A 22,865-nucleotide genomic window follows, 5' to 3' on the forward strand; every position below is an offset into this window, starting at 1 on the left:
TACCACCCCACCTCGCTCTCCCAGCTTCTTGATCCAAGGCTCACCCTCCCTGTCTCCTCTCCAATCCTCTCTCGGCACCCTCCTTCTGTGGCTCGGCTGCCAGCCCTGTCAACCGCCCCCCATCCCCCGGTCTGCTGCCCAGTCTCTGGCTGTTCCTCAGCCTCTCTCCTCTGCTCTGGGAGCTTGGATTCTCTGGGCATCCCCTGCGTCTCCCATTTCAAGTGTGTCCCTCTCTTTCCTTCACTTATCTCCTCATTGCTCTCCAGGTCCTTCCTAGGAAGAGGAGCAGGGCTAGGCGAGGAGAGTGGAGGAGGATGTGAGGAGAGGACACAGCACTTCCTCTATCTTTTCTCTCTGTTGGTTTCCCTGGTCACCGTCCTCCAGGTTTTTGAGCCCTCTCCTTCTCTCTCCACTGCCCCACTCCTCAGGTCTTGCCTTTGGTTTTTTTGTGGTTTTTTTTGTTTGTTTTTTTGCGGTACGCAGGCCTCTCACTGCTGCGGCCTCTCTCGCCGCGGAGCACAGGCCCCGGACGCGCAGGCCCAGCGGCCACGGCTCACGGGCCCAGCCGCTCTGCTGCACGTGGGATCCTCCCGGACCGGGGCACGAACCCGTGTCCCCTGCATCGGCAGGCGGACTCTCAACCACTGCGCCACCAGGGAAGCCCAGGTCTTGCCTTTTTCCTTCCCTACTCCCCTTCTCCCCTCTCCCTCTCCTCCCATTCTCTAATACTGGCATTCCATTCTTCCCAGCTGCTGCATTGGGAGCTCAGAGCCCAGAATGGCTGTGTGTGGTGCATGGGGGAGATTCAGGCCAGGGCCTCCCAAGCCCCTGCCCTCTGTGGCCCATAGTCCCAGGCCTTCCCTGAGCAGCCCAGGTGTGGCAGCGACTCCAGGGGAGCTAGGCTTGTTTAGGTGGAGGGGAGCCTGCTCCTTCCTCCATTTTCCAGCCCTCCGGCAACCCATTCCCTCCCCTCCCTTCCCCAGGGTCCTGCTCACACGTGACTCTCCCCAATCCCTCCTCTGCCTGCCTCCCCTCCAGGTGGCCTGCTTTAAATGGGCCAAAGGACCCCGTCTTCCAGCAAGACCAGACGAGGAGGGTCTCGGGAACGGAAGCTACCGTGGGAAGTAACGAGGGAGACGAATGGAGTGCCTTGGACCAAGGGCCAGGCCCCGGGAGGAGGTGAGGAGGAGAGGAAGGTGGGCTAGGGTACAGTTCTCCTGGTCGTGGTGGGGAGGTGGTTGGAGACCATGGAGGCCGTGTCTGGAAGGGGGTGGGCTGTGGATGCAAGTCCTTGTGTCCCTCAGATACCTGCCGCGGACGGGGGCTGGGGCCCACCTGCCCAAGTGGGTCATGCCTCAGGGGGCACCCTTACACACCAAACCTCCTCCCCACAGCCCAGCTTCAGTATTGTCAGAGGTGAGGGTCGTGTTGATCAGATTTGGGGTGTAGGGCCATGCAGGTGGGCTCACTTGCTCTAGGAGAGCCTTAAGGGCCTCCCTAAATCTCCTTTACCTCCCAGGGTCTCTGGGCTAGGGGGAGGGCTGGCAGGAGAGGTGTCGCCTGCTGAGGAGGAAGTGAAGGGGAGCACCTGGCAGGGCTGCACCAGGATGCTCAGAGCCTCACAGGCTCCCTAGGGAGGCCTCTTGGGTCTGGACTCCTCCTCCGGAGCACCCACCCCCACCCCGCGTCCATGTCCCTGTGTTCCTGTGGCTGGCAGACTGCGAAGAAAAGTCTAGAGGCAGGATCTCACTTCAAGGAAAATTGCTTTATTCTGCTTCCTCCAAAGGGGCTGCTCTCCAGGCTCCAGGACTGGGAGCTTCGTTGCACCCTCAGGACGGGGCAGATCAAGGAGATGTGGCACAGCTACTCCTCGTTCAAGCCCTTTGGAAAGGAAACAAAGTCCAGACTAGCTCCGGAGAGGTGGGTGTTGGGCAGGGATGGGCACAGGCAACAAAGGGGAGATGGGCACCGATGGGGGCAGGACCACCGTGTGGCCTGAGGGAGGCCCCCTGGTGGTGGGAGATGGGTCCTAGGGGTCAGTGTGGAGGGCAAGTCCTGGAGGGTAGGGCTCTGGGGTCAGCTGGAGGGATGCTTCCTGGGTGAGGACAAGGGGTCCTCTGGGAGGTGCACCTTAGGTTGGAATTACAAGGTTGAAGGCCTAAACTAGGTGGAAGAGAAGTAGAAATAGCAGTTGGGGGAAATTGGGACACACTAGGTGTCTATCAGTTGGGGTCTTTGCTGACCACCCTAGGGCTGGGATTCACAAAATCATTGGTAGTCAGAATGGGAAGAAGCCTAGAAATCGTGGAGGACTGAGTTACCCCGCCTCTGGGGTCGTGGGGTTCAGCTGTGGGGGTGAATGAAGGGGAGGGATGCTGGGGCGAGGGGCTCTGTCTGAGGGGGACCGATGTGTGTGTGGGCGCTGCCATGCGGGAAACCCACCTTGGCGCCGATGTCGCGGCTCTTGGCCCGCAGCTTGTTGACCTGGGACTCGGCGATGTCCGCCCGCTCCTCTGCCTCATCCAGCTCGTGCTGCACCTTGCGGAACTTGGACAGGTTGGTGTTGGCCTGTTCCTCCTGCGGGGGTTCGGGGGGGGGCGGGGGGATGAGGCGAGAGGAGCCAGGGATTATTAGACTCCCAGCCTGGGGGCCGGCTCCTTGTCCCCTCCTCCAGGCCTGGGCCCCATCGGGGTCACTCACCGCCTCCTCGGCCTGGCGCTTGTAGGCCTTGACCTTCAGCTGCAGCTTGTCCACCAGGTCCTGCAGCCGCAGCAGGTTCTTCCTGTCCTCCTCCGTCTGGGGGTCGGGCAGAAGTGAGTACGGCATGGTCATGGGAAGCACTGCAGCCCCTTCCCCACTCATCGGCTTTACCCTGAATGCAATATCCTGACCCATTTCAACTCCTGGATCCTCACCAAACACTTGAGTTCCCCTCACAATTTCTTACCCAAAAAGGTATGAATACTTTTAATGGTTTGTACCAAGAAAGAGTCTAGGGAGCGGATGGGCTCCCTGAAATTGCACACAAAACTGTGTGTGTGCACAGGCCCTGGGGGGTCCTGGGGGGTCCTGGGGGCCCATGGAGAGTAAGCCCCCTGTTTCTAGAACCCAGCGTGTGCTGGCAGGAACTCTGGGACTGCAGGCCTGACGGGGTTTCCTGGGCTGCTGGGAAATGACATTGACTTGATCTAGGTTAAGGACAAGTATGCATAGAGGGATGGCGAATCTCTGGATTGGAATGGAAAGAAAATCTGATTGACAGTCTGATTCTAGAAAACACCATAAGAGCTAAAGTCTACACTTCCCTGAGTAACCGAAAAGTTCTGAGATTCGTTTAAATGGTTTGGTGTTTTTTGGTGGTGATGACGCCAGGCTAAGGTTTGGCTACATATTTGCTTTCTGGTAATCTGTGCAGGGTGAGCTCTAGCTCGAGCTCTGGTGTCTGAAGGGGAAAGGCTGAGGGGGAATGCTGAGGTGGAACTTGAAGGCCAGGGGCTCAGAGACTGCCCTCTGAGCCAGGGGACACTCAGGGTAGAACAGGGTCAGGCAGAGGTAGAAACAGGGCAGCCAGGGGCTGTACTCTCACTCCTTGACCTGTAAGAGGCTAAGAGAGAACACTTCATCCCTCTGGGGTGGCTGTCACCCTGGTTTCATGCCATAATGCAGAGGCCCTGGCCCCAGAGCAGCTGCCACGCCCGCACCTGGTAGGTGAGCTCCTTGATGCGACGCTCACTCTTCCTCATGCCCTTGATCGACTCTGCATTGCGCTTCTGCTCGGCTTCCAGCTCATTCTCCAGCTCCCGCACCCGGGCCTCCAGCTTCTGCAGCTGCTTCTTGCCGCCCTTGAGGGCGATCTGCTCGGCCTCGTCCAGCCGGTGCTGCAGGTCCTTGATGGTCTGCTCCATGTTCTTCTTCATGCGTTCCAGGTGCGCGCTGGTGTCCTGCTCCTTCTTCAGCTCCTCCGCCATCATGGCGGCCTGTGCACGACAGAGAGCGTAAAAGAACAGGATCCCGGGGCCTCTTCTTTCCCATTAAGGATCACCTCTTTCCCATCCTGCCGTTTGCTCCCTGAGGCCCTCAAACCCACAGAGTGGCAGAGTCACTGCTGTTACAGCACAGTGGCCTGGCCTGGACCCACAGGCCTGGTTCGAGTCTTTTGAGGGGAGCGGTCACTCACGTCCGTGATGGCCTTCTTGGCCTTCTCCTCGGCGTTCCTGCACTCCTGCACTGCCTCCTCCACTTCGCCCTGAAGCTGGGACAGGTCTGCCTCCATCTTCTTCTTCTGGTTGATGAGGCTGGTGTTCTAGATAAAGGCAAAGAAAACTATTGAATGTATGCTTTGCTGCCTGATTCTACACTTTTACCCAGAGAAAATTAGAACTGGTCATTTTTAAAAAACATGTCTTGATTTTAGTATTTTCCTTGTTTTGCACCTGCTTTCTCTTTTCCTATGAAAATAGGTATATTCTAGACATTATATCTAAAGGGACTCGGCTCTGAAGAAAGACTTCAAGCAGGAAAGGGTCTGTTGTTCTACTCCTGAGCTCTGTAGTAACACGTCTGTGCAGGAGGATGAAAATATTCCAAGGAAAATGGGAGAAACTTGGTTAAAGGGACTGTATCCTGGAAGCGATTATAGTTATAGAAGGAGTGGGGTAAGGAAGAGAGGACCACATCCGTGGGTGATGTCATTCCCATATGTACTAGATTACAGAACAAAACTCCACAGGGCAGTGCAGTGAGATGGATGTAAAAACTCATTACCGAGTATAGCTGAAAACAGTGTGTATGGGATTGCAGAAAAATGGTGTTCTGTGGAGAATTTGGTTTGCAAGTAGATGCAGTTGTGCTTCTTTCAACTCCAAAAGTCCCATTTTATTTATTTATTTATTTATTTTCGGTACATGGGCCTCTCACTGTTGTGGCCTCTCCCGTTGCGGAGCACAGGCTCCGGACGTGCAGGCTCAGCGGCCGTGGCTCCGGGGCCCAGCCGCTCCGCGGCATGTGGGATCTTCCCGGACCGGGGCACGAACCCGTGTCCCCTGCATCGGCAGGCGGACTCTCAACAACTACGCCACCAGGGAAGCCCAAAAGTCCCATTTTAATACAGCAAGCTGAGGCTGGCTGTCTTCTAGAGGTAGGATATCACATAACAGCGTGCATTCCACGACTCCCAGATTTGTGATTTTGCCAGGCACCACCAATCCACCATGACACTCTTAGCTTTTAAGTGTAGACCCCTTTCTCAAGGTTGTGGTTCCGCAGCCATGACTAACAGAGGCGAGCTGGTCCCAGAGATGAAATAATTTATGATCCATGTGCTTGGACATATGCTTTCTCAGGCCATCTGATTCAGAGCATCGCTAGGTGTCCTGGCTCTGCTGCTCGGCAGGTTTCTCCTGGCCTCTCACCTGGGAGTGCAGCAGCTGCACCCGCTCGCTGGTCTCGATCAGCTCCTGCTCGGCCAGCTTCCGGGACCGCTCCGTCTGCTCCACCACGGCCCGCAGCTCCTCCAGCTCGGCCTGCAGCAGGTTGTTGCGCCGCTCCACGATGGCGATGTTCTCCTTCAGGTCATCGTTGGCACGGACCGCGTCATCCAGCTGGATCTGGGTGTCCTGCGCATCACGAGAGTGGGCGTGAGAGAGGCAGCTGGGCTCTGGCCCATCAGGAGGCCGTCAGCTGAACTGGATGCTGCGGAGAGCCCCTGGCGGTGGCTCAGGTGGGACCTGTGGGAGGTGCCTGCGACGGCCCCGGGGCAGGAGGGATCTGGTGCTGTGATGGGACGCCACCCCCCAACTCGGCCACCGCCCCTCTCTGGGTGAGGTGACTTCCTGCTTCCAAGAGTCACCAGGTACCTTCAGCAAGCTCTGGAGGCTCTTCACTTGCTTCTGGGCCTCGGCGGCCACGCGGTTGGCGTGGCTGAGCTGGATCTCCATCTCGTTGAGGTCGCCCTCCATCTTCTTCTTCACCCGCAGGGCCTCGTTGCGGCTGCGCGTCTCCGCGTCCAGGGAGGTCTGCAGGGAGTCCACCACCCGCAGGTGGTTGCGCTTCGCCTGCTCCATCTCCTCGTCCTTCTCTGCCAGCTTCCGCTCCATCTCTGCCTTGATCTGGTTGAACTCCAGCTGGGCCCGCAGGATCTTGCCCTCCTCGTGCTCCAGGGAGGCCTGGAGTGGGGTGGGGAGAGAGGGTCCGAGGAAGTCAGGGAACAGGATGGGGGCAGGGGTCTGTCCATGAATCGTGGATAGAAAGTGAGTTCAAGGGTGGTGTAAGTGGTTCAGTCAAAGAAGCAGAAGGAGGAAGAAGAAAAGAGAATTTGAAAGAAAGAAAAAAAAAGGCCTAAGAGAAGGTGATTCATGCTCTCACAGAGGAGAGCAAGCTATGAAGACAAAGAGGAAAATGAAGAGAGTGGTGTTGCCAAGGAAACCGAGGCAATCAGGCACAGAATGTAAAAACCCGAAGAGGGAGGCAGAGATGGAAGGGGGGTGGGGGAGTGAAACAGGAAATCTTGTCTAAGATGTAATAGGTAAAATGTTTGTGTGAAGGGAACTGAGTGACCGGGTTCATTCATTCATTCCACAATATTTGTTGAGTGCCTACTATGTGCCAGGCACTGTTCTAGGCTCTGAGAATTGAGCAGTGAACAAAAACAAAGGGAGATGAGAACAGGGACCACAGCCTAGAGCTCAGCTTCTTCTCCCACCCCTTGCGCACCCCCTACCCCTGTGTGCGCACCTCGGCCTCCTCCAGGGCCGCCTGCAGCTCCAGCTTCTCAGCCTCCAGCTGCTTGCGGACCTTCTCCAGCTCGTGGATGGTCTTTCCACTGGAGCCCAGCTGCTCGGTCAGGTCGGAGATCTCCTCTGTGGGAGGGGCGGGCCGCTCAGCTGGGGGGCAGCCGGGCTCCAACGGGGGGCACGCCTCTAGGAGCCGCTGGGTGGCGCCACGTGCGGACCCTCCCTGCCCCGCCCCCGCCCCCGGCCTGGGCCCGCACCCTGCAGGTTCTTGTTCTCCCGTTTGAAGGTCTCCAGGTGCTCCAGGGACTCCTCGTAGGCGTTCTTGAGCTTGAAGAGCTCGGTGCTGAGGGAGCGCGCCTCCTTCTGCGAGGACTCCAGCTCCGACTGCGACTCCTCGTACTTCTGCTTCCACTCGGCCAGGATCTGCGGGGACGGGACGCGGCTCACCGGGCAGCCCCAGCCCCACGTCCAGGGGCACCCAGGCCCCTCTTCTGGGCTCAGCCTCCTCCCAGCCTCTGCCTCCTGGGAGGACGTTCCTGACTCCCGCCTGCCCGCCTGCTCTGGCCCCTGGCTGCGAGTCCCCAGCCTGGGCCCACCTTGTCGAAGTTCCTCTGCTTCTTGTCCAGGGCCGCGGCGGCCGCGTTGGAGCGCTCCACGTCCACCATCAGGTCTTCGATCTCATTCTGCAGCCGGTGCTTGGTCTTCTCCAGAGAGGAGCACTTGGCGTTGACGGCCTCGACGGCCTCCTCGGCGTCCTGCAGCCTCTGGGCCAGCTTCTTCCTGCCCGTGTTGGGGGAAGGGGGGTAGTGGTGGAAGAGGGTGGGGAGGATGGAGGGTGTGGATTTGGACAAGGGTACACATTGTGAGGCTTGTAGAAAACAGTCTTTGAAAACTCAGAAGCATTGTTGGAGAAACCTGAGGACAGGCCCAGGGGCTGAGAACGGGGCAGGCAGAGGTTCTGGGAGGTGTGAAGACCCACAGCACCCGGAGGGCCCTTTGCGAGGCATCCCTAGGCTCTAGGCTGCAGACACGGAGGACACATGGGCTCTGAGCGCCCCCATCTCCCCTGCCATGGCACCCTGCCCCAGGTGGGAGCGCTCTGCCCTCAGACAAACCTTTTGTTCGTCTTATATTCGGATGAGAAACATAACGCGAGCAAAAAGCTTCCCTGAGAGGAGAAGGAGGTGGGGCCAGGGCAGGGTCCTCTGTGTGGTCAAAACACAGCTAAGCATCCATCCCCTGGGCCAGACCCACTGAGGAGTGGGCTGGGCTGCATCCTACCCTCACAGGGGCCTCAGCCAGAGGCAGGCCGCCCGGGACTCACTTGGCCTCCTCCAGCTCCTCGGTCCTCTGGATGGCGTCTGTCTCATACTTGGTCCTCCACTGGGCCACCTCCGAGTTGGCCTTGGACAGGACGCGCTGCAGCTCGGCCTTGGCCTCCGTCTCCTCCTCGTATTGCTCCCGCAGCAGGTCACAGTCGTGCCGGGCTGACTGCAGCGCGTGGGCCAGGGCGTTCTTCGCCTGGGAGGGGCGGCACCGGGAGGCGGGCTCAGCTTTCCCTGTGATGCAACTCCAGTTCCTGCCCGTCTCCTCACCCTAAATTTCAGCACTAACACCCTAGTGGCCTCACCTATCTCTAAATCCCTAGTGGACCTGGAACGGTTTACTAAGTACTATAAGCAAAGAAAGTCCGTACAGCACTGCGCTATTTACAAAATGCTTCCTGCCCGTCCCCCCCGTGCTCCTCACGGCAGCAGGCGTTATCATCCTCACCCCTGTTTTACAGGGAAGGAGACGGAGGCTCACAGAGGTTTGTTGATTTCCCCAAGGTCACCAAGCTCTAAGAGGCAGGTTAGGATTTGAGACCTGGCCTTTTTTAAAAGTCATAGTCGTTTCCCTTTTTCATGAGCCCAGCAAAGTGCTAAGAATTTCAGGAACCAGTGGAGTTTCTTTCTGCAGTTTTCAGCTTGCTCTGCTAATCCCAGGACCACTTGTACAGTTTCTGCATCCCATACCTATACCCAGTGAAGGCCATCACATCTCCCTAGTTTATTTCCTCACCTCGCTTCCCCCCGACCTGGGCACCCTTACTTCATGCCCTCCAGAGACAGCAGCAGAAAGACAGAGGGCCTCCGCATGGGGAATAGATTAAGGAGGCGCGTGGTAGAGTCTGGGCTATTATCCCTTTTGGAAAATGGGAAAATACTGGGTAGATGGCAAGCCTCATTCTTAGGAAAGAAAGTGATGTGGATGCGAGGCCAGCCAGTATGCTGGACCAAGTGCCCTGAGTCCAGGCCTCACCTTAACCTCCTCCTCCAGCTGCCTCTTGAGGTCCTCCAGCTGCTGGGTATAGGTGAGCTTGCCCCGGGTCAGCTGGGAGATCAGCGCCTCCTTCTCATCCAGCTGCCGGGACAGCTCACCTGGAGAGGCACCGAGGCATGCTCAACTCTCAAAGGTCAGTCAGTCCTCTCTCCCCCAACCCCTCCCCTAACCCTCAGGTCCCATTCTCTGGAGAGATATGTGTGTGCACCCAAGCCTGTGGTGGCTCAGGAAGTTGGGAGACTAGGATGGGGCTCACCATTCTCGGTCTGCAGCTTCGCCCGCTGGCTGGTGAGGTCGTTGAGAGAACGCTGGGTCTCCTCGGCCTTGCTTCGGTGCTCATTCATCTGGTCCTCCAGGGTCCGGCACATCTTCTCCAGGTTAGCCTGAGACAGGAAGGGGAGTCATACGATCTATGTAGGGGGTGCTGAAGGGGTGTGAGTGATGCAATTAAAGGAGAAGGGAAGAGAAAGGCATGGAGGAACAAAAGGGTCCAAGAACTGGGTCAAAGAAGGGAAGCAGGAAGCTGAACCATCAAAGAAGAGAGAGGAGGCACGGACAGAAAGTGGAGGCAGGTGGAGGGAAGGGGAGGAGGGGAGAGGAGAGCAGAGGCCCACCTTGGCCTTGATGACCTGCTCCATGTTGGAGGTGACGTCGTCCAGCTCCAGCTTGAACTCGCTCTTCTCCTTCTCCAGCTTCTGCTTCACACGCTGCAGGTTGTCGATCTGCTCGCCCAGCTCGGCCACGCTGTCGGCGTGTTTCTTGCGCAGGGCGGCTGCCGTGGCCTCGTGCTGCAGCGTGGCCTCCTCCAGGTCCCGCCTCATCTTCTGAAACTCAGCCTCGCGCTTCTTGTTCATCTCAATCTGCACGGACGTGGCCCCGCCGGCCTCCTCCAGCCGCTCACTGATCTCCTCCAGCTCCCGGGACAGGTCTGAGCGCAGCTTCTCCACCTTGGCCCGGGCAGTGCGCTCGGCCTCCAGCTCTTCCTCCAGCTCCTCGATGCGCGCCTGGGCAGGGTACAGGGGGCTCAGACCCACCGCCTGAACCCTCTATCACAGCCCCCTCCCCAGGGCTCTAGAAGGCTCCTGGCCTGTCTGGAACAGCAGGCAGCTTAGTTCCACCAGTGGACAGGTAGAAATAACAGGATTTTGGTGAGATGGTTTGGACAGCTGAGTTTGGGCCGGAACATTGTACATTGTCTTTATTGGAAGGAAAGCGGTTGAAGCTTGCTCTTGAAGAAGGACAAAGAGACCTGTGTTCCAGGGATAGTTTAAGCAGTTTTGTGGCAAAAATAATAGAAGTTGGAATGAGAGAGCCACGTTCGTCTGACCAGACAACTAAAGACCCAACACAGCGTTCACTCTAGAGGTAAGAACTGAAGTCACAGACTATCAGGGCTGAAGGGACCTTAAAAGCCACAGGGAACAAGGGAGGACATATAGACCCAGAGATTGGCAGTGGACTACCCACAGTCACCAGCTGAACCACAGCTGATATAGGAAGCTGGGATTTCTGTCCCCAGACCCGTGAGTGTTTCAAGATCTCTTCCTATGTCATCCTTGGATCAGCCAGCCCTCCTCGAGGTGCTCCACAGGGGAACTGTGATGGCCCAGCACCTCCCTTCACAGACACAGAGCCAGTGCCTGTGACGCTGGGAGAGAACGGCCTGGAGGAGGGTTGGGGGGCTGAGCACCAGCCCAGGGACCTTACCTGAAGCTCTTTGAGCTTCTTCTGCAGCTGGCTGCCCAGGGCCTGCTCATCCTCAATCCTTGCATTGAGGGCGTTCAGCTCAAAGTCCTTCCTGCGGGGAAGGAGGGAGGGTGAGGCAAGGGAGGCTGGTTGGGCTCCAGGAGGGCCTGCCCGTGGTTGGAGATGGTAATGAAACAAACGAGGAGCAAAATTTCATCAAAAAAACCCCAGCTTCCAGGGCTGTTGTAAGGTCCCTGAAAGTGTAACACCTGCTGAAGGATTGAAGTTCAATAGGAAATATAACAGGAAGAGCACTGTAGGTGGAGTGACAGGACCTGGGCTCCGAGATGCTCCCTTCTTTGGTCTATAAAATGAAGGCGTTGGACTAGGTCGACTCAAAGGCCCCTTTTAGCTCTGATGGTCTCTAATTCTGTCACTGTTACTTTGGGCAACTTGGTAACCTTTCTGAGCCTTCCTTTCCTCTTTGGTAAGTGGGGTTCAAGTACCATTCTTTTTTTTTTGCGGTACGCGGGCCTCTCACTGCTGTGGCCTCTCCCGTTGCGAAGCACAGGCTCCGGACGCGCAGGCTCAGCGGCCATGGCTCACGGGCCCAGCCGCTCCGCGGCATGTGGGATCTTCCCGGACCGGGGCACGAACCCTTGTCCCCTGCATCGGCAGGCAGACTCTCAACCACTGCGCCACCAGGGAAGCCCCAAGTACCATTCTTAAAAGGTGGTTTGAGGATCACTGGGATCATATATTTATTCATTCATTCAGCAAGTACTGTGCCTGGGGAAGTGTGAAGGTTTCCTGGTGAGATTGTAGACCAGGATGAGTTTCACAGCCTTTCATAGTCCTGACGCTAAAGCACTTTGATCATCCAGAAATGCCCCACAGACTCACTGTTCGCCAGGTATGAAAAGTGGATCCACACATTTTTGAAGATCTTGCAATAAGAATTGGAACCACAAGATCACTGAACAAAGAAGTAGCCAGACCATGCCCTGCTCACACGTGGTGGCTGAGCCGTTTCTCTGCGGTCCTCTGGGCTCTCTGTGAAGGACCTGAAAGGATTTACCTGAGAGGCTTTTGTGTGGAGGTTTCCTCCGTGTTAAGCAACTGGTCTCCAAAGAGACTTGTGTATAAAGGGGGTGAGCTGTTATTTTCCATCCCTTTTGAGGGCCCAGCAGGAAGAGAGGGCTTGAGGGATCCGGGTTAGACTTTTGCCAGGGAGGCCTGCCGGGCCCTGATGTGCGTGTCTGGGGGAGGAAAGCCCTCTTCCTGGAGGCTTTGCCCACAGTTTTGCACCTACTTATGGAGGCTGCATGAGGCTGTTGCCTCTGAGGTTGGATGTCTTGGCTCAGCTAATATTGCCATGGGCGGAACAGTCTGCTGGGCGGGGGAGGAGGAAGGGCGATGGGGCGGGGAACACGCTACTTTTTTAGCCGCTCATCCAGCTGCTGCTTGTCATTCTCCAGATCCATGATGCTCTCCTGGGTCAGCTTCAGGTCTCCCTCAAGCTTCCGCTTGGCTCGTTCCAGGTCCATACGCACCTTCTTCTCCTGCTCCAGGGATCCCTCCAGCTGATGGAGAAAAGGACCAATGTGCCCTGTTAGGCCAAGCATCCTTATTTGGTGATTTGGGAGCTAAGTCCCTCTGTGGCTGAGGAATCCTGAGAGGTGTCAAGACTTGGGAAAGCTTCCCCAGAATGGGCCGGTTGTTGCCAGGGGACTGTGAGAGCACCTAGCATGGAGGGATGCTCAGTAACTATTTGATAAATGATTGAATGAATGACTGTGGGATGAAATCCCAAAGCTATGTTCATTCATTCTGCATCCTATAAGCACCTACTGGATACCAGGCCCCCTATTAGGCACTATAGGCACAAAATTGAATAAATCCAAGTTCCCACCTAAAGGCAGCTTCCAGTCTATGGCTGGGACGAATACTTCAGTAATGATAACACAGAGTGACAAAGAGTGATTCAGTAGAGATATGCTCAAAGGACTACGTGTGAGAACAATGATCACTAAGGATCAGATCCTGGCTAAAATATTAGAAGTCCAAAGATCATCTTTGAGGAGCTTCACAAAATTCCCAAGAAAATGTTTCATGTTCTTACAAGTTAACCCTCTAAATCCCGTGGTTGAAGGGAGAGACATATAGGCTTGAACATCAAGTGGAATAAGGAAGCCCATCTCTACTGTGGATCACATCAGCAAGATAAGATATATAACTCAGAATTGATCACCCCTCCCCTTTTCTATTCCCCAGCTCCCTTCTAGAAAGGTGTCAGGAGAGGGAGCACTGTCCAGCCCCACCCCCCCAAACACACACACACACACACACACACACACACACACACACAAGCACAGATGGACATGGTATATCTAGGCCCTTGTGACAATCTACTTACATCATCCACATGCTGTTCCAGCTTGACCTTGGCCTTGGTCAGGGTGTTGACCTTGTCCTCCTCAGCCTGAAGGTCATCCAGGGCCTGTTGGTGGGCCTCTTGCAGAGCTTTCTTCTCCTTGGTCAGCTTGGCAATGATCTCGTCCAGCCCAGCCATCTCCTCTGTCAGGTTCTTCACCTGTTGACCAAGAACCCCATCCCCTTTAGGGTCAAAGGTCACCAACCAGACATCTGTGGAGACCTCCAATGCCAAGGACCTGGGCCACACTCAGGTCTGGGAATCCTGAGGAGACACGGGCTGGAGCCAGAGGGAGCTGCCCTCACCTTGTTCTCTGTGGCGTGCTTCTCCTTCTCCACCTTGGCCAGCGTCAGCTCCAGGTCATCAATGTCCCTCTTGAGCTCAGAGCACTCGTCTTCCAGCTTGCGCTTCTTGGCCGTGAGCTCGGCGTTCATCTCCTCCTCGTCCTCCAGCCTCTCGGTCATCTCCTTCACCTTGGCCTCCAGCTGGATCTTGTTCTTGATCAGCTGGTCGCAGCGCTCTTCCGCATCAGCCAGGTTGTCTTGTTCCTGAGCGCAAGGTACAGAGGGGAGGCTGTTTGGTGGGTGGGGTCCTCGCCCTGGCAAGTGCATGGAGGGACAGGCTCCACCCTCACTATAGGAGGGGAGCTCTAGTATCTCCCCAGCTGAGAAGAACCTCAGAAGGATGGGGAGAGGAAGAGTTTTAGGGCAATGTGATGGGAGCACTGGGGGATGAGAGCCGAGAGGAAGGGAACCAGAAGTCTCTTTATCTGGCCCTCTTCCTCTGGTTCTTCCATCAACGGGAGGGAACTGTGTTTGTTGATGCCAGCACTTTACATATTTACAACCTAGTGAGATGGGTGGCTTTATTTCCCATCTAGAGATGAGGACATTGAGACTCAAAGATAATGCATGGTTTGCCCAAGGTTGCAAAATTATTAAGCTGTGGATCCAGGTTGAACCCTGGTGGAAAGCCCATGTTTTTAAGTTAGTTCTTTCTCCCTTTCCCTTTCTTTCCCTCAAGAGACCTCTTTGGAGGTCTTTGGAAGTATTGATTCCAGAATCCTCTGCCTATGAGGGCACAAGATGGTGAGCCCCTGGGTGGGGAAGTGCAGGGTGTGTGGGGGATGTGGGCAGGTGTAGGGCAGAAGAGCCAGCAGAGGCCCGGGAGCCTCACCGTCTGCACTTGGAGCTGCAGGTCGTTCTTCTCCTGCAGCAGGGACACCATCTTCTCCTCCAGCTCCTTGCGTCGAGCCTCCGACTTCTCCAGAGCCTCTTTGAGGCGCCCAAACTCCTCCTTCATGAGGGCTATTTCCTTCTCTGTCTCTGCGCTCTTCAGCAGCGGTTTGATCTTGAAGTAGAGCTTCATCCAGGGCCAGTTCTTGACCCCCATGAAGGCCCGAATGTTCCACTGGATTACCAAAAGGGAGTCTCTGCAGGGGCACAGCAAGAAGGTTGGTGAGAGAGCTTCCTCCCTCCTCCCCGTCCTGAGGCCTTGGCTCCTGGGTCATGGCCCTGTCCTCCATCCATCCCACACTCCGACAGCAAGGCCCACCCTGTGTCTGTATGTGTGTCGTGCCCCCTTTGTCATTTGAAGACCTGGTGTGCTCTTTCTCCTTATACTGCCCTGAACCAACCTGGGCCTTAGAGACCTGAGAACCTCCTTTTGAGATCTCTCACCTGCGTTCCAACAGCTTCTTGAACTCCATTCTGGAGAGCACACCCCGGGACTGAGCCTGGATGCGGGTGATGATGCGGCTCAGCCTCTCGTCCCGCATCTCCTCCAGCAGCCCCAGCAGCCCCGCCTTGAAGAACACCTGTGGAGAAGGTGTGTGTGGACATGACTAGGACAGGCAGGATGGAAAAGAGGGGGTGCTTATCTTAGAGAGGCTAACAATGCAGGAAAGAACTGGAGGAAGGAGGTCAATGGCAGCTGGAGCTGGCATGGGGGAGCAGTGCTGTCTGGTCCATGGGGAGGGCTAGCACGTGGTTCAGTAATGTTCCTGAGATGGTTGGTAAAAGGAAAGGAGCCATGAGGTGAGGAGTCAAAGGACAAGACAGGTCTTCCTGTAATCAGTTTGTTTCTTCCCTTTCCTCACCTTGGTGTGGCCGAACTTGTACTGGTTGTGGTCAATGTCCAGGGAGCCCAGCAGCTTCTCTGACCCTTTCCTGCTGTCAATGAACTGGCCCTCGGGGATGGCTGCCGGGTTCAGGATGCGGTACCTGGGAGGGAGGTGCCCGTAGTTACCCACGTTCTGCACTGATCTTCTCTGCCCAGAGAATCTGAGGCCACCTGAAGACTCCCCTCCCACCTGAGGCTGCCTATGCTCCCCCTGTTCCCTGAGCCCTGGGGGGCCCTGGTACCCACCTCTGCCGGAAGTCCCCGTAGAGGATGCGGTTGGGGAAGCCCTTCCTGCAGATGCGGATGCCCTCCAGCACGCCATTGCAGCGCAGCTGGTGCATGACCAGGGGGTTGTCCATCACCCCTGTGGCAGGAGGGGAAGAGAGAGGAGTGTGTTGAGAGAGCACGGGACTAACAGCCAAGGGTTCTGGGTTCTGATCCTGGCTCTGCCACGTACTGGCCTATAACCTTAGCAAGTCAGTATTTTTTCCTAGCCGTGTTTTGAGAATAACCGAAAGGCTTTCACGGTCCTTATTTTAGATGGTTTATGCCTATTATCATAGGTGATAGCCAGGGCAAATATAGCCCATTTTTTAGAGAATAAAATAAGCCCGGACAGGTTAAGGGACTTGACCGAGGTCACTGAACTGATCAGAAGAGAGCCAGGCCTTGAACCTAGGCACCTGAACTCCTCCATCTCCTTATGATTCATTCAGAAAGGGATAAACAATCCTTACACGTGTCACCAGCGGTTGTAAGGCACTAGTGAGGTAATGTCCATCAGAGTGCCTTGCACATTACTCTGAGCTACACATTCCAAATGTAAGGCAGCACTGTGGCCGAGTTGGGAGGTAGTGTGTGAGACTCCATGGGCAGTGGGAGGAGAAGAGTGTGATTTGGAAAGCTCCATGGTGGGAGCTCAGGAGGTGACCTAGAAGGCCCTGACCCCCGGGCAACGCGTCTCAACCTTGGGCTGGGCCCGACTTCTTGGGCTTACCTGGAGACTTTGTCTCATTGGGGATGATGCACCGCACGAAGTGGGGGTGTGTGGAGCGCAAGTTGGCCATCAGCTTGTTCAAATTCTCCTGTGGCCCAAAACCCAAGAGGGAAAAGTAAAGAAAGGGAAAGAAAGAGAAGTGAGCGGAGAGGAAGGAAGGGAAAGAGAGACAGAGAGAACTCGAGGAACTAGAGGATAAAGGAGGGCTAGGGGAGGCGTGGAGAGGGAGAGGATGGGAGGCAGGAGCGACAGTGAAGTGAGGTGAGATGAGAAAGGAGTGGGAGACGAGGCCAGCAGATGAAGGGGAGAGAAGACAGGGTGGACAGGATCAGGAAGGGCCTGAAGAGACTGAGGGGCAGGAGCTGGGGATGAACCAGGCAGGGGGCAAGCGGGACTGGGGTGGCGCTGGGCCACATGCTCACCCTGTGCAGAGCTGACACGGTCTGAAAAGATGAGCCTTTCTTGGCCTTGCCTTTGCCCTTTTCGATAGCTGTGGGAAGGAGAGTCGAGAAAATGGGACGAGTGTGCACGTGGGGAGTCTGGACAGGGGGTGAGGAATCACAACCTCTCTTCACATTTAGCCTGCAGGCCAGGGTCTTCATTGTGGGTGCCTCAGCTTCTCCACCCAATTCTATCTCACTGAACCTGTAAAGCTTGAGGCCCAGCCTGACATGGAAGTGGTGGGGTGTAGCACATGACCTGCCTCAGAACCACGGCAGAAGTCCTTCTCCCAGTCCCCTGGGTCCCAGTCTCCACTCACGTGTGTCAAATCCAGCATAGTTGGCAAACAGGGTGCTGAGCATCTTGAGCGAGGACTTCTTGTACAACTCCACCACCGTCTCGTTGAGGGGGTCTTTGTTTTTCTGTAGCCAGCCTATGATGTTGTAGTCCACCGTGCCGGCGTAGTGGATCAGGGAGAAGTGGGCTTCCGGCTTCCCCTTGATGTTGCGTGGCTTCTGGAAGTTGCTGGACTTGCCCAGGTGGTTGTCAAACAGCTTAGCCTTGAAGGTCATGTCAGTGGCCTTGGGGAACATGCACTCCTCCTCCAGGATGGACATGATGCCCATGGGCTGAGGGTGGAGGGGAGAGCATCACTGAGCCTGCTTTAAGCAGATGGAGATGGACCCTGCTCTAGGGTCAGTATTTGCAAATGGAGCTGCTCCTTTGGGTATTAGGTATCAGTGTCAGCTCTGAGTACAGTTGTCTATTGACTGGCACCTGTTCAAGCCTTCCCAAGGTGGGGCTCTGTTTGATTTCGGAGGGACTTTGTGAAAGTCTGGGAATGTGGATGCTACAGGTGCTTTACACACCATTCCATCGCCCAGATCCCTGAGATGATGGGGTTGAAAATAGGTGTTCTCTCATGCGCCCCTGTGCCGCCCTCAAACTTCCTGCTCCTTGATGGGTAAACCAGGGCCGCAAGCACACTGGTATGGGAGGCCATCCTTGAGGTGCCCGTCCTCCGTGTGTCCACTCTCAAGCCTCTGGAAACTCAGCTCTCCCAGGCACCACCCTCTCCTGCAAGGTTCTGGGAACTAGGGCTCGGGCTTCTTCTGCTGTCTGGATCTCCCAGAAGGGAGAGGGGTCTGCCACTTTTCTGGGCCGTTCATGCATGTGGGGTGTGAGTGGAGAGTTCAGGCGGAGGGGCCGAAGCGGCACCTTCTCGATGAGGTCGATGCAGGCCTGCAGGTCCATGCCGAAGTCGATGAACTCCCACTCGATGCCCTCCTTCTTGTATTCCTCCTGCTCCAGCACGAACATGTGGTGGTTGAAGAACTGCTGCAGCTTCTCGTTGGTGAAGTTGATGCAGAGCTGCTCAAAGCTGTTGAACTACAGAGCGGGGGGTGCGGGAGGGGAGCGGGTCAGGCGGGCAGCTGTCCGTGGCCCATGCGGTGCGCCCAGGGCCGCGTCCAGCCCGGCAAGGGGTGCAGCTGGCCCCTCCCCTCCCCTGTCAGGGCGGGGAGGGAGGGCGCCCTGAAGACACATGACCGTCTCCACCAGAGCACACCGCCGTCCCCGCGCCTGGCCTGCAGCCGGCTCAGCCAGCGGTGGCTGCCTGTGCGAACCAGTGAGTTACTGTTCTCCCGGCCCCGGGGCTCCCCACTCACGTCGAAGATCTCGAAGCCGGCAATGTCCAGGACGCCTATGAAGTACTGGCGCGGCTGCCTGGTCTCCAGGGTGGCGTTGATCCGCGTCACCATCCAGTTGAACATCCTCTCGTACACGGCCTTGGCCAGCGCCCCCCTGGCGTACTCCACCTGGAAGGTGGAGGAGAGGCCCCGATGAGAGAGTGGTAGGAAAGAGTGAGTTGCAAAGCTCCCACTGCACCATGCTAGCCCCCCATTTAACTTCTGAAGGTGACCCACCTGCTGGACATTCTGCCCCTTGGTGACGTACTCGTTGCCCACCTTCACCCGAGGGTGGCACAGCCCCTTGAGCAGGTCAGCTGAGTTCAGCCCCATGAGGTAGGCGGACTTGTCGGCCTCTGGAAGGAAAGGGCAGGTAGCAAAGCTGGTAAAGGATGCGATGACTCCTCTGCAGAGGTAGGCTTCAGGGGCTCCACAGCTGCTCCCCGCATCCCTGACTCCCACCTTCGGTGCCATCTGGCTCAGCCTGCTCCTCTCGCTGCTTGAGTTTGAACTTCATGTTTCCAAAGTGCATGATAGCTCCCGTCAGCTTGTACATGGAGTTCTTCTCCTCTGATGTGAAGCCCAGCACATCAAAGGCATTCTGTAGGCAGGCCCGTATTGGTGGAAGCCAGAAATGGGAGTATGGCAGGTAAGTGAGACCCCTCTTGAACTGGAGAGAGATCTTGTCTCCCGAATCCCTGTGAGCTCTGAGACTCCCGTCCCCAGTGGGGAACTCCAAAACTGAGACGGGAGGTACAAGAGCTGGGTGGGGTGTGGACTGCCTCAGCCCCGGCGTCAGTGGTCAGGCTGTGCGCTGGAGGCGCTGAGGGTTGCCCACTCATGTTTCCTACTGTTACCCCTCTTCTAGGCCCTCCCCTTGCTTCCCCGCCTGGACCTTTCATATGTGTCTATACCCGTTCTTTACCTGACAGCCTGCCCCAGGCCCACGGCATCTGCGTGACCACCACTACCCCGTTTCCCTTGGTAATGCCTTGCTTTTTCGCTTGTCTGCTTCTCTGTCCCATGGCTTTCAACCCTCTCTGCTTTGATTGAAAACACCAAGTACTGGCCTGCCCTGTCTTAACCACACCCGTACCCCAGCACATCCTGGTCATAGGGCACATTCTGGTCCTCAGGGAGGGCCGTACCACGTTGAACAACAGACAGCCAGTGTCTTAGCTCTATTCGTGGGCCAGTGAACTGGCCCCATTTACCCCTGACTGCCAATCCCCTCGCCTCTCAGCTGGGTCCTCATGCACTTACATCAGTGGCCATAAGCTCCTCTGCATCATCAATTGAGTCCACAGTAGTCTCTCCTTGGGAGATAAATGCGTAGTCATAGGGGTTGTTGGTGATCAGCAGCATGTCTGGCGGGGGAGAAAGACGTGGTTAGAATGTGAGTATAAACCCCTGGCCCTCCCTGGGGCTATCTGCCACATGACCTGCAGAAAAGCACATGAACAGGGCTTAACAGGGTCCTACATCCCACAGAACTGAATCCAGCAGTGCCATAAACCCAGGGCCTGTCAACAAGCAGCCACAAGCCGAGGTGACCAGGTTGCCATGGAGATAGTTGGTCTCGGTTGGTAGCTGTGACTCACCCAGCAGCTCAGGCTTTTTGTTAGACAGGATTTGGTAGAAAATGTGATAATCTCTCTCTGCTTTCAGCTGGAAAATAACTCTGGATTTTTCCAGAAGGTCTGTGAATAGTAGGGGAGAAGAAAGAGAGGAAGAAAAGGTTGGGATTTAAGTATAAGGAAATAGAGAAAAAGGAATGATAAATGTAGTGAGAAAAGGACAGAGGGAGAGGGAGACAAGAGAGGGAGAGAGACGCATACACAGACACACAGAGATGGAGATGGAGTCCCAGAAGGAGAGAAATGATCTCCAAGAAAAGTCCCAGAGAAAGACACACAGATGTGCAGAGACAGTGATGGAGAAAGACCAGAGGAAGTCTCAGAAGGAGACGAATATATAGACCTAGAGACACAGAGGTGGAGAGAGGGAGAGAGCCTGAGGGGCAGGGCCCTAGAGAAAGACAAAGAGGGAGGTTGAAACGGAGATGGTTAGAATGAGGATGAGCTCAGGCTGAGCCCTAGCAGATCCCTGGCACTCACAGGTCTCTATGTCTGCAGACGCCAACTTTCCGGTGGCCCCAAAATGGATTCGAATGAATTTCCCCTGGAGAGGTGGAGAAGAGTGGTGATGAGTTGAGGGAAGGCTCATACTTGACACCATCCCTTGACCAGCCCAAATCCCAAGTCCAAAGTCAGGGACCACTCACAAAGCGGGAGGAGTTGTCATTCCTGACGGTCTTGGCGTTGCCAAAGGCCTCCAGGGCGGGGTTGGCCTGGATGATCTGGTCCTCCAGGGTGCCCTGCAGAGGTCAAGAAGGGTGGCGGGTGAGAGGCCTCCTCCTCCCTTTTGCAGTGCAGGCCCCTGGAGGACAGTAGGCCTACCTTGCCTGAGGCCTGCTCCTTCTTGCTGCGATCGCCAATGGCGGCAATGACAGCAAAGTACTGGATGACCCTCTTGGTGTTGACCGTCTTCCCTGCCCCGGATTCTCCACTGTTGGGACAGTTGGGCTTATTAGGCAGTGAACAAACATTGTTTGAGACCAACAAGCCTAAAGTCAGGAGAGATTGCCTAGTTTTACTTGGCAGGGGGAGCCCTGAAGCAGGAAGCCACCAGGTAATATGCATCTCAAACACACAGCTGTACTCTGACGTACATATGGTCAAGGGTAGCAACCAGGAAGGATGCTGAAAGAAGGTGTGGATTTGGGCAGGTGGAACCTGGTCTTAGCTGGGCAAGGTCAATCAGAGGAGATGGGCCTGGGCTGTTTTGGAAAAGAATGGGTGGGGCTGGAAGAATGGGGAAGGTTTGCGAAGGGAACGATGAAAGAAAATGAAGAGGTGAAGAAGATGTGGTGTTACTGGGATTATGGATAAAGGAGTGATGAGCTGGAGGGGCGTGAGTGAAGGAGATGGGAGAGGAAAAAATAAGAGAGGGATGGGAAGCAGAAAGGAAGGGGGAGAGCAAGGAGAGGTCAGGGTGAAGGCCAGAGAAGAAATCAGAGCTGGCATGAAGGTGGAGGGAAAGAGAACTGTGGGTCTATGCACAGGGGCTGTGGTCCTCATAGGGGCTGGGCTCAGGGAGATTCTGGAAGGGAACGGGTAGGAGCCACACTCACGTGATCAGGATGGACTGGTTTTCTCTGTCTGGTGGGGGGAAAATGGGGAGGAAAAGTCAGGAGCCACATAAGATGCTCCATCTGGCTTTCCCCACCCCCCAACCCGCCCCAGCTCCCTGCCTCTCTTCGGCAACTCCCAGCGGCCTGAACCCCTCCAGAGGAGGAAGGGCCCTCTGGAAACCCTTTGCTTGGGGCCTGTCACCTGTCAGCATGTACTGGTAGGCATTGTCGGAGATGGAGAAGATATGGGGCGGTGCCTCGCTCCTCTTCTTGCCCCGGTAGGCAGCCACCACCTCGGCGTTGTACACCGGCAGCCACTTGTAGGGGTTGATGGTGACGCAGAAGAGGCCCGAGTAGGTCTAGGGGAGGAAAACGAGGAGTGAGTTGCCAGTGATGAAGGGGGAGGGTTGGCGGTTTTCGGAGTTACAGAAAGGTCTTAGGAGAGGAAGAGAAAGGAAAACATATGAACGCGCTCAATCTGAGCAATCCCAGCCCTCAGGGTATTAGAACTGCACCAAGGATGCAAGGATTGGGACAGAGTGCAATACTGCCTGGGCACAAAAGACAGAAACTCTCGGGACTCCAGGAGGTGGAATTACGTGGAGCAGGAAGCCACTAGATTCAGAGGGATGTCCCGGGGTGCACTCACGTAGATCATCCAGGCTGAGTAGCGTTCCTTGAGGTTGTAGAGCACCGCGGGCTCGTGCAGGAAGGTCAGCATGGCCATGTCCTCGATCTTGTCGAACTTGGGTGGGTTCTGCTGCAACACCTGGTCCTCCTTCACGGTCACCGTCTGCAACAGCCCATGTGCAGGTCCTGCTGTCAGCCCCCTCAGCAGGGATAGGATTTGGGCAAGTTACAGGACGACGATGCTCATGAGATAAGGACCCAGGGTCCCAGAGAAGAAAGACCAGATGCTGGGGACGAGAAGGGCTATTTGGAGGGAGTAGGTCCCTACCCAGAGGAAGGGCAATCCTGGTGGCACCCCTCTCTGGCCACCCAGGTGTGGGGGGCATCTATGGTGGCCTCTCACACCGGCCCTGCCACCTACCTTGCCACGCTCTGTCTCAGCGGTGACTTTGCCACCCTCTCGAGACGAAATCTTGGCCTTGACGAACTCCTCTTTGTCATCAGGCACGAAGACATCCTTCTTGAGGTCGAAAGGCCTGGTCTGGTCTTCCAGCCGCTCCTTCTCCGGCTTGCGCAGGTAGGGGGCGGCCTCCCCAAACGCAGCCATCTCTGCATCCCCCAT

At 56.1% G+C, this 22,865-nt stretch overlaps 1 protein-coding gene across 4 annotated transcripts; it reads right to left on the reverse strand.

Annotated features, from left to right (window-relative positions):
- Window positions 1-1,745: 1,745 nt before the first annotated feature.
- Window positions 1,746-22,865, reverse strand: LOC115850386 (myosin-7). Of its 4 annotated transcripts, XM_060294617.1 has the most exons (38): window positions 22,665-22,865; window positions 22,263-22,406; window positions 21,816-21,972; window positions 21,614-21,641; window positions 20,880-20,988; window positions 20,705-20,797; window positions 20,538-20,601; window positions 20,022-20,120; window positions 19,684-19,787; window positions 18,883-19,021; window positions 18,658-18,776; window positions 18,400-18,549; window positions 17,951-18,121; window positions 17,052-17,361; window positions 16,714-16,781; window positions 16,292-16,379; window positions 15,541-15,658; window positions 15,272-15,395; window positions 14,853-14,989; window positions 14,350-14,605; window positions 13,479-13,721; window positions 13,156-13,332; window positions 12,177-12,322; window positions 10,761-10,851; window positions 9,668-10,057; window positions 9,310-9,436; window positions 9,033-9,151; window positions 8,056-8,252; window positions 7,328-7,511; window positions 6,989-7,154; window positions 6,733-6,857; window positions 5,856-6,164; window positions 5,412-5,615; window positions 4,178-4,303; window positions 3,702-3,977; window positions 2,701-2,796; window positions 2,443-2,577; window positions 1,746-1,881 (listed from the first exon to the last, which is right to left on the reverse strand). In XM_060294617.1, the coding sequence occupies exons 1-38, from the start codon at window positions 22,863-22,865 to the stop codon at window positions 1,864-1,866; spliced, it is 5,808 nt and encodes a 1,935-aa protein (XP_060150600.1). In that variant the 3' UTR covers window positions 1,746-1,863. The 4 variants fall into 4 exon arrangements, with proteins under 4 accessions (XP_060150600.1, XP_060150602.1, XP_060150603.1 ...); XM_060294619.1 differs by lacking the exons at window positions 20,022-20,120; window positions 20,538-20,601; window positions 20,705-20,797; ... (3 more) ...; window positions 22,263-22,406; window positions 22,665-22,865 and adding an exon at window positions 19,863-20,003; XM_060294620.1 differs by lacking the exons at window positions 20,022-20,120; window positions 20,538-20,601; window positions 20,705-20,797; ... (3 more) ...; window positions 22,263-22,406; window positions 22,665-22,865 and adding an exon at window positions 19,903-19,963.

This window comes from Globicephala melas, chromosome 2 (genome assembly GCF_963455315.2).
Source record: "Globicephala melas chromosome 2, mGloMel1.2, whole genome shotgun sequence".
In the NCBI taxonomy this organism is placed as follows: domain Eukaryota; kingdom Metazoa; phylum Chordata; class Mammalia; order Artiodactyla; family Delphinidae; genus Globicephala; species Globicephala melas.

Coding starts and splice junctions, on each gene's coding strand:
- LOC115850386 (XM_060294617.1), bottom strand. CDS start 22,865: ATGGGGGATGCAGAGATGGCTGCGTTTGGGGAGGCCGCCCCCTACCTG. Junction 21,642..21,815: donor CTACCAGTACATGCTGACAG/GTGACAGGCCCC, acceptor TCCCCCCACCAG/ACAGAGAAAACCAGTCCATC. Junction 2,797..3,701: donor TCAAGGAGCTCACCTACCAG/GTGCGGGCGTGG, acceptor CCCGACCCCCAG/ACGGAGGAGGACAGGAAGAA.